At 43.5% G+C, this 10362-nt stretch overlaps 1 protein-coding gene across 6 annotated transcripts in view; it reads left to right on the forward strand.

Annotated features, from left to right (window-relative positions):
* The first annotated feature begins 928 nt into the window (after positions 1-928).
* The window catches only part of TACC2 (transforming acidic coiled-coil containing protein 2), an 88927-nt gene continuing 79493 nt past the window's right edge, over positions 929-10362 (forward strand). For 2 of the 6 annotated variants that reach the window (XM_031059857.1, XM_031059859.1), the window contains exon 1: positions 929-1087. In XM_031059857.1, coding sequence (XP_030915717.1) covers positions 957-1087 — 131 coding nt within the window. In that variant the 5' untranslated portion in view covers positions 929-956. The remainder of the gene's footprint in view (positions 1088-10362) is intronic. The other 4 variants (XM_031059856.1, XM_031059858.1, XM_031059860.1 and 1 more) reach the window with 4 other exon arrangements.

Below are 10362 nucleotides of genomic sequence, written 5' to 3' on the forward strand. Positions count from 1 at the left end.
AACCCACTGAGAGCAGTGAGATGGAAAGAGAGGAGGGCGTGTGTGCTGGTGGCGTTGATCCTGAATCACTAATAAGCTTAGAGATAAAGAAGCAAGGACCAGCTCCATTTGATGGGGCAGCAGCTGAGAACTTCCCTGCGTGTTCCGAGAGCCAGCAGCAACCCACCGGAGCTGTTATCTCTGCAGGCGATGGGCAGGGCAGGGACGTAGAAGATGCTGCTGCCACAGAGGGAAATAACTTAATTACAGAGTGCAATGCACAACCAGCTCCCTCTGAAGAGGATGTAAGTCTTCCTGCTGCACAGTGCCAGGATCCTAAGCCAAATGAACAGGAGAAAAGCGAGTACGGTGATGCAGAGGTTGCCCGGAGCAGCTCTGACATGGCAGCTCCAACGCTCGTCCCGGGAGGATCTTACAGCCATGAAGAATTGCCAGACAGTTTCAGGGTGCCACCTGAGGAAAATCAGGGGGCAAACATTCACAGCAATTCTGTGCATGACATTAGGTCTCAGAGTGACATGCAGTTGATACAGGATGAAGCAGTAAATAGGAAACGCTTGGAAACATCGGGGAATTCTCAAGATGCACAGCAAGAAAAGAACGTGACCATGCATGGGTTAATAGATTACTTAAAAACTGAAGTAAGCCAGGATGATTGCTTGCAAACTGCCTGTAAACTAGAATCTGGCAGCATGACTGAGGGAGAGGTGAAAGAGAGCAGTGACACAGTGTTAAGCTCAGCAAGAACAGGTAATCAAAAAATTCAGAGAGACATCCCTGAAACTGGTACTGCAAGGATGTTAGTCACTGCTGAGGGAAACCTAGCTATAAACACCAGCACTGAGGAGCAGGAGGCACACCTGTACAGAAATCACTCTCCAGCCCTCCCTGTGATGGAGCAGGGGGAGCATTCTGCATGCGCAGGTGTTGCTGTTGCTGAAAATCAGCCAAGCAAGATGAATTCAGAGCATGAAATCTCCCTCGAGGATGCCAAAGGAAAGCTATCACCACTGGCATTAACTGAGCCTAAGAACCTTGACCTCAGTGAACCTCAAGATATGGCTGTGGCAGGATTACCCACTGAAAGGTATTTACTTTGAATTACTACGTGAAATGCTTGGCAGGAGCCCAGGGCTGGAGAGGGCTGCAATTTTCCAGGCAGGTGCTCGTTGTCTGGGCACTTCGGGAGGGCATGTCACTTACTCTGTTCTTTACTTTATCTTAAATATATGTTGCTTCTAAATGTGGATTATGTGGGGGAAAAAATACCTATTTGGAAGGACAGAGAGGTCCTGAAAGCTGAGGAGCAGAGTTCTGAGCTGTTCCATCTGCTGGGCCAAATTCCTGTCCTTACCTGTGTGGGCTTGCTTCCCAGTGTTCTCACCTCATCACCTGAAGTTAGGCATACAAATTGCACTTCCTAGCCTTAAGTTAGGAGACTTTTGCCTCAGTTTTGGTGACCCAGTTAAATGAGACCTGCAGCATTCACATGGTGTAGTGCAGTGTTTAAAAACAAGCCTAAGGAGTAACCCAATTACTCACAGTTAGTTGTCTGGGCCTCCCTCTTATCCTCCTGTACAGAATAATTGCAGTGACACTGCCTTTGATCACCGTGTTATTCAGTGTTTCTAATGACATGGAGTTGTTTCAGATGTGAATTATTCTGAGCTGGGACTTGTGGAGCCTTGCTTTTTTGGTTTTATTTATTTTTATTTTCCAAACCTAGCAGTAACTGCTTTAATAAAGTTAAGACTTTTTTTTTCTTTTTTAATGAGCTTCTGCTTTGCTGTTTGGATTCCTAGTTTGATGTGCAGTTAATTCATGCTAATTAGGATCTTAGAACAGGTGATTTCCCTTTATCTAGTCATGTCACTGCTTCCTCTGTAACCTCAGAACTTCCTTGCACACTGTCCCTCTCTTTTCTGTATCTGGGGAGGCAGGGATGGCTGAGACAGCAGCAGAGCACAGGGAAAAGCTAAACTACATCAGACAATGCCAATGAATGGTCTGCAAAGGTGGAATCTTTCTAAGTAATCCCAAAAACATAGATGGCACTCACTGACCAATGAGGGAAAATGTCCCAGTGCCACATTCCTTCAAGGCTGAGGTGATAAAACCATATTGTAAGTGAAAATTCCTGAAGTGGTTCAGTTGTGGTGAGAATGTGGGGGAGTTCTGCCTGCTGGGATGGAGGCTGGATTCATCTAATTGTGTGAGCAGAATGTATATTAGAAAAATATTACAAGTGTTGGAAACCAGGACAGCTATATGAGTTTCTCTTGAAGGATCTGTCTATAAAATGACAAGGAAATTAGACCCTGTTATTTCTCCTGAGGTCCTTCCTTTCTTGTTTGCTTCCCTTCACATTGGGTAGTTTGAAATTCCCAAACAAATTGCGGGCAGGGGCTGGCTCAGCAGCCATAAGGGACTCAGGGCAGTGCCTAAGTCTGTGCATGTGCTTCATATCAGGGTGGGTACCATGCTTTAAATAAATACCTGTGGCAGGCAGGGCAGGGCTCTTGAAACAGCTGCTGACAGTTCATGGAGTAGTTGCTTAATGCTTGCATATGCTTCAAGAATTCATTATCACCTGTTTTTCCAGCGTGAGCGTTTGCATCAACAGGCAGCTGCTCATTCTGTCTGGACTGTGGCTGTCCAAAAGGCTGAAACACTGGGGACTCTCAGAGGGCCAGAGGAGCCTCTGCTCTGCTCTGGCTCTTTTTCAGAGCAATATGCATTTCTATCACAAAAAAAAAAAAAAAAAAAAAAAAAAAAAAGAAAAAAGAAAAAAAAAAGAAGCAGACAGCATTAGCTGAGCTGGCAGGTCTGTCTTCATCAGGTCCAATACACTGACCAATCCAGTTTTCCTCTGAGATTAAAACTGGGTTTGTTTGTATCATTAAATTTCAAGGTGTATTCCATATGCTGTGTATGTCAGCCACAAAGCCTTGAGTGCTTTGCAGTGGTTTATTGCCCTGCCATCCTCACAGAGGATAAACTACTGCAGCCATGCAAAATGAGGTGCTTTCTAAGAGCTGGCTGTGAGGATCAGGACCTGATATAAAGAACTCCAGGGAGAAAGATTCCTCCCCAGCTCTCAAAATAAATATCAGTAAGAAGTAAATTGTGTTTAGGAGAAGGAAATGGTTCTGAGAACCATTTAGGACCTTTTTAACGAGAAGGAGAAGGTTCTGAATTATTTCAGCTCTGTTTTCTTCCCCTTCCACCTCTTCTGTATAATCCCTCTCTGACAAGATTCCTCATATTGAAACCCCACTGAATTGTGTATGAGGGGGTGAAGCTGTGTGATCTGACTCTTAAATTCTTGTTGGGATTTCTTCCTGGAGAGGAAAGAGAGGAATTTCTTCCCTTTGTGGCTATGCCCTGGGAGGAGGCTGGCCTTGAGGTGAGCAGTGAATGCAAGCACTGCCTGCAGGGATTCCTGTCCCCACCACCTTTAGGGGGGCGGCTGATGAGGGGAGCCCTTATGTCTGCAGGCAGCAGTACAGCACAATCACTCCCCTGCAAATCTGCAGTACAAAGGACAGACACTTTTGGAAAGGAGACTGTGGCTGAAGCCACGCTTCCTTGTGGAACTACAGCTGAGCCAGTAGCAGAAGCAGGGAAGAGTTGGATTTTGGCAAACCTGTCTGCACTGAAAAAGACTTAGAAAAAAACCCCAAAAACAACAACCAACTTCTTCTGATGTTTTTAACTCTCTTTACCAAGTCAATAACAGAAAACCTGTATTCCTAATGACCACATTTGGGCATCAAAATTCCACTATTCCTACTTATTGGGCATCCATTTGCTTCACTTTTCTGTCTGAGGTTTACTTGGAAAGGAAGATCAGGACTTGAGTTGTTTTTTTCTTTTTTGTTTTTTCTCCTTTTGCAATTGATACCCACATTTGTGTAATGTAACCCACACATCTTTCTTTTATGGAGGGAGAATGGATGTTCCTGTATAGATAGGGAGTCCTTAAGTCCCTGAAATGCTCCTGATTGCACCATGGACTGTGTCGGACATAGGGCAGAGCGTGGAATAAAATTGGAAATGATGGCAAAATTGTAGGGGTGTTTAGAGGTGGGATGGATTTCTTTGATAAGCTGTTGTAATTCAAGTGGCTGGCACAGGCAGGCTGCCACTGTCTGTTGGAAAAAGCACTGAGGGAGATTTTAGAGGGGAGGCTGTGAAGCCATCCCCAGGTGTGCAGGCACAGAGAGCACATTGCATGTGGTGGCTGATGCGTTGGTTTGGCAGAACTCTGGGTTTGCTCACAAGCCTCTGGGTGCTCCAGGCTCCCAGAGATGCTCAGGGGCTCAGCTGGGCTGGGAGTGCAGTCAGGAAGGAGCACAGGGAGCTGTGAGCACACTGCAAGCAGTGACACCCATGCTCTGAGAGAATGCAGAGCTCTGCTGCACTGACTCCCATCAATTACCAAATCAAAACAATATTTTTATTTGGGAAGTACATGGCGGCAGTTGGAGTCAGCAAAACTACTTGAAAAACATTCCTTATGTCCTCTGCATAGGTCAGACAAGATCTCTAAAGCTGGTCCAGACATACTTTGGGATTTGCTTCATTCTTTGTTCTTGCCATCAAAAATTGGCAGGTTCAGTAACTCCAAAAAGAATGTTCACTCCTTAGTAAATATGACTTGGTCTTTTTTTTTGTCTGCATGACAAATACAGTATTAAATATTTTAACAGTCATGCTGGATGAGGTGGGGAATGTAGAACTGCTTTTCAGATCAGGAAAGTGGGTTTTGAGCACTAAGGCTTTGTTTTGTTAGCATCTGAAAACAAGAGTTTGGAGTTAAAAGGAATCTTGTCAAAACACTGATTATGCAGCTCTTTATTTCCTTATTTTTTAACTTCAATTCAGGTGTGTAGCATCTCAAGCTCACAAAGCAAAGGGAAAAGTAGCTGGAGGTGATTTACACATAAATGAAATGCACAAAACTAATCAAGTTATTTATCTCTCCTTCTTCCTTTGTATCTGAATTATTTCTCTTTATTTTCCTCCCTTCTTACTCTCATTGTCATCCTTAGTAGGTTCAGCTGTCAGTACAGTTGTGCCTTTGGAGATGCCTGCAGCCCTGAACTGAATTAACAGGATGGGCAGTTCTGTGGGAATTTCATCTGTGTGAAGTCTGAGATATTTAAGTTTGGTATTTTTCTATTCACAGAAGAGTAAAAATTAAGATAACTTTGCTCCTACCCAACAGACATCTCCCATTGCTTTCTAAGAAGTGAAAAATTACTTTGATTGCTTTTTTCCCCTCCTAATTAGATTTCCCCAGATGTATTTTTCAACCTTTCTTCTTCCAAGTGATCTGCCTGTTTTCCCAAAATCATTTCTGCACCTTACAGATCCCCTGTTCTCTCTGTTCCAACACAATATCTTCTGGCTTCTTGGAAAATTGGATATACCATGGAGCTTCTTCCATGGTCCCTGTGTCTAATAAAATATGCAAAATAGGATTAGCCCCAGCTTTGAACCCTGTGGAGGGCATCTCTAAAAACAGAATTACAGACACAGGGATGAAGAGCTAGCACTCTATAGTTTTTGCATTACCCTTTTCTTTCTATTTTTCCCCTCCTTTTATGTTGATTCTTTGGTGCCTTGCTTATCTATACTGATCCAGGTGTGTGGAAATCCACAGATGCATTGCTAAAAACAAGAGGGGATTTTTTAGTTGTTGCAATTCCAACATCTGGGTACCCTGGAAAAAAAGAAAAGTTCTATGGATCTGTTTGGGCCCGTTCATGTATACTCACCTCACGGGTTAATTCTTATATTCTCTTTGGCCTAGAAGTCGTTCTCCTTCTCAAATTGCAGTAACAAGTGCAGAAATGTTTAATTGCTGCAATCAAAGGTGTGATGGCTCTGGATTCTAAGGTCCCTGTGAAATGCTGATTGCCCCCATTCTGTGCTGTGGGGAAGGACCAGCCCCAGAATGGGATGGTAGCCTCCTTGTCCTTGCTGAAATGTGCTGGCACCTCCTCTTTGTTCAACCCTTCCCTTCCCCAGTTCCCCTGTTTGGTATCCACCGTCCTCAGTGAAATAACCAGCTGTCCAAAAGTGCCCCAGGACTGCACAGGGTTGTTTCCAATTTAATTTCACTAATTGACTTGCTTTCCCTCCTAGTACATTCCTTTCCAGACAGCTGTGGGAGAGGCTGCAGCCTGCCCTTCAAGGGGGGAAATGCTGGCCCAAAATCTCTGCTGCACTGGAGTGATCCCAGCTCAGGACTTGGCCCTGAGCCCCTGGCAGCTCAACCAGGGACAATTCTGCCCTGTGCTGCCATCCTTTCCCACCCAGACCATCCTACAAGCACTATAAACACACACAACCACATATATATATAAATATTATATAAATATATATATATATAAATATACAGCGACAGTTGTCCTGCTCTGCTTGAATAAGAGGGGTGTCTAGTTGTTTCAACAGATAAAAAATCAAATTAGGAAGACAGGCTATATGTAGACAAGTAGGGTTTAAGTGATTCATTGGCCTGGTGTTTCCCAGCCTCCAGCTTGTCCCTCTTGGCTTCTCTTTGTCCATGGTGCTCTGAAAAACGCAGAGCATGTGCTCCATGAAACTCATCAAACTGCCTTTTTAAAATTCTTCTCCAGACTGTTTTTCCTAGCTGCTTTGGCCATTGAAACACAAACAGTGTAATCAATAAAGCCTTTTTTAATTTTTTTTTAAGGCACTCAAGAGCTTATGTAAAATCTTTGGAATTTGTAACCATGATAACATTGTTATGCTCTCCTAGCTGATAGAAATATCAAAGCCAGCTAAGAATAACTCTGCAGCAGACAGAGAAGATTGGATTTGTTTCCTGGAATGGAAGCAAAAGCATGAATACATTGCTCAGTTACTAACAACTATGGAAAAAAATAAATAGACACTTAAAAATTCCATTTCCCCTTCCTAACAATGTCATTAAACACTCAAAAGATAGTTTTGCTGTATATTTAAAAGTCTCCCAAATTTCCCACATCTTCTCTTTTTTTTTTTTTTTTTTTAATGTTGTGATGGTACATGAAACTTATATTACATCTACCATTCTCCAAATCTTCTGGTAGAAACTCCAAATAAACTTGATTTTCTAGAGAAGTTATCATTGGAATTTGTGAAGCTTTGAGTCTAGCCCAGGGTTTTCTAAAAACCAGCCTCACTTAATTGGAAATTTGCAAAATGGCAGTTTCCCATCACTTTCATCCTCCAAGATGTAATGGGTTAACTCTGAACTTTCCTTTAGATTGAGGTGAAAATCTGGGAATTTAAAGAGACATCCTAAAGCCTCTCCAGTACAAATTGTTGGGAAATACACAACCTAATTTTCAGCCACCACAAATGATGGTGGTGGGCAATCTGTGTGTGGAAAGGAGTGGAAATATAAAGTTCAGGTGTTTGTTACAGAAATGGCTTGGTATCTCAGGCAGGCTCTCTGCAGTTAATTGGGTCTGTGGTTTTGCACAGTGAATGACTGTGAACCTCTGGTCAGGAAATGCAAACAAGAAAACTCCTGTTTTATTCTAAAACTTTAGTATATTAATATGGGTTTGTTGCAGAAGGGTCTCAAAACAGGCACCAAGTTTTCACAAAGAACAATTTAAAATCACACATACATTTTTTTGCAAGGCCGTGTAGTGATAGGCCAAGGGAGAATGGCTTTAAAATCAAAGAGGGCAGAGCTAGATTGGCTATAGGGAAGAAATTCTTCCCTGAAAGGATGGTAAAACACTGGAACAGGTTTTCCAGAGCAGCTGTGGCTGCCCCTGGGTCCCTGGAAGTGTCCAAGGCCAGGCTGGACAGGGCTTGGAGCCACCTGGGACAGTGGAAGGTGTCCCTGCCATGGCAGGGGGGTGGCTCCTGTACATGTCCCTTCCAGTCAAACCCATTCTGTGATTCCACAGTTTACATCTGTTAAGTGTTCCCCCTGCTATGTCCCATCCTCATGGCTTTCTGGACTTTTCCTTGTGGTTCCCTGTGAGCCAGGGAAGGGTTTGGACTCTGGCACAGATGAAATTTCTCCTGCTCCCAGTCCCTCTCATCAGCTGCTCTGGTCCAGCTCTGGCCTCCAGAGAAACCTTTGCAAGGCTTTCCTTGGCAGCTCTTTGGTCTGCCCCAGGCACCCCTGCCCTGTCCTTGTCTGCTGGGAGCTTATCTCTTGTTTCCCTGTGCTCTTCAGCTGGTTCCCTCTGTACTCCCCAAGTTCAGGTAGCCCAGGCACACCTGAGCACGCTGTTCCGGAGTTTCAGCCTTTCAGGCTCCCACCTTTAAATAGCAGAGGGCACTAGGAGACAATTGCAAATATTTCTGTGACAAAGGTGCCTTGAAATTGCTTCACTGTAGGTCAAAGGGTTTTGGCATGGCAAAAGGCTGAGGAATAAACAGGTAGAAGTATGTTGTTTGAGAAAAATGAGCATTTATTCCAAAAATGCTGGGTTTGGTTCTGTTAGCAGGAACATGGCTTGTCTGTGGCCGTGGCTTTGTGCCAGACTGCTGCTTGCAAAGAAAATAAAAATTAATTTTAATGAATCATCCTCTTTCCAGGGTTCCCCTCCCCGCCTGCCCAGGGCAGTTATACCTGCAGAAGCTATTTGAGAAATGGCTTCCAGATGGCAAAAAAGGTTAATTTCCCCCAAAATGAGAGGGGGACTGGATCCTTGTACCTGTAATCAAAAATTTTTCCATGGCTGGTTTCCTACTGCTTGGGAAGCAGGATATGATAGAGATGCTCTCCCCAGAAAGTTTTAACTCTGAGGCTCATCTTAATTCTTGCTATCAGAGTGGGTGCTGCTGGCTCCCCACACCATGCACACTGCTTGTCCCATGGAAAGCCATGCCCTGCAGCACAGATGGTGCTGGCTCTCTACCCGTCCTTCAGCATTTTAACCCATTACAGGGTCTGATTTGGTGTCTGGGGATCATCTGGTATTGTCTTCTATTTCCTATTCAGGTATCTGAATTGTTAAAAGCAGCAATGAGCACGTGGAGGGGAAATACCTGTCTTCTCCTTTCAGACTAGATGGAAAGTTCTCCTCTAACACAAAATTTACCTGAACAAAAATCTGTTGCCTCTTTTTGCTTATAAAAGATCAGACAAGAGCTAGAAGTAGAAACAGTTGACTTCTTTAACAAAAGAGTTAAAAATTAAAAATTGACTAGTATTTCCCCCCCTGCAGCCCAGCTCTGAATTGGTGCTTTGAGAAGTCCACGAGGACTTATCATTACTGTACCTTAATATTAAAAAGAGATGTACACTCCTGCTAGGGGCTGGACTGAGCTCTGAGAAGGAAGTTTTAGTTTTGGCACCACGGCTGAGGAGTTTGGAGACATGGAGTCAGCGGGGAAACTAACTCAGCTGAACTGACTCCCTGTAACCCCAGATTTTATCCAGAATATCTCCATTGCTTACCAAATGCCCAATCTACCAACTCTCTTGCTGTGGGAGAGATATCGTAAAGCATATGTGTCATAAACATGATAATAATCTCTCTGGGGAGAGACAATTAATTCCTTGGGTGCTGGCAGCTCGTTATGTGCAATTTTCTGCATCCCCATGCAGACTTAATTACCTGTAAAGCCCTTCTTTTGTGTTGTAATAAACCCATAGGAAAACCAAGAGATAATAAGGGCAGGTAACTAATTAAAACTGCTCAGTTTTCTTTTGGGTAAAGAAACCTGTAAGAAAACAGGTAAAAATCTATGGAAAAAAAAAGAAACTCATAAGAAAGCAGCTAAAGGAAGTTTTAAGAAGGCAGGTAAAGAAATCCATGAGAAAGAAGATACAGAAAAAGGAGATTAACCTATAAAGAAGGCAAGTAAAAAAAACTAGGAGAAAACCTGGGTGACTTTAGGAGCTGGAATCTAACCCAACAATTAAGCCAGGATTAAAAATGGTTTGGTTTAGATTTTTAAAAGTGTTACTTGCTTAGCTATAAACACATAATGCATCAGTGAACATAGTTAAGAATGCTACATCTTCATCCTGAAAACATTTTTAAAAGTTCTAAAGTTGGGCAAAACAACTGAAACTTAAAAAAAAAAGTTGCCAAACACCATGAATTAAACCAGGCTCTTCTTAAGCGACTTTTAAAGCCTTGGGAGCTGTGTGTGTGCGCTTTAAGCGTTACACACACCGTAATTTAATCTCTTCACATCCCCTCCCCTCCAGCGGATGGAAACTCCGAAATTCCACCGTAAAAACGAGGAGCGGGGAGAAAAAACCCTCAATAAAATAGAAGCCAGCCCAGGTGTGAGGTGTTTAGCCGGGCTGGTCGGTGTTTTTGGCCGCTTTGTCGCGGAGCTCCGCGGGCCGGGCGGGCTGCGCTGCCC

This window comes from Geospiza fortis, unplaced genomic scaffold (assembly GCF_000277835.1).
Source record: "Geospiza fortis unplaced genomic scaffold, GeoFor_1.0 scaffold452, whole genome shotgun sequence".
Classification (NCBI taxonomy): Eukaryota; Metazoa; Chordata; class Aves; order Passeriformes; family Thraupidae; genus Geospiza; species Geospiza fortis.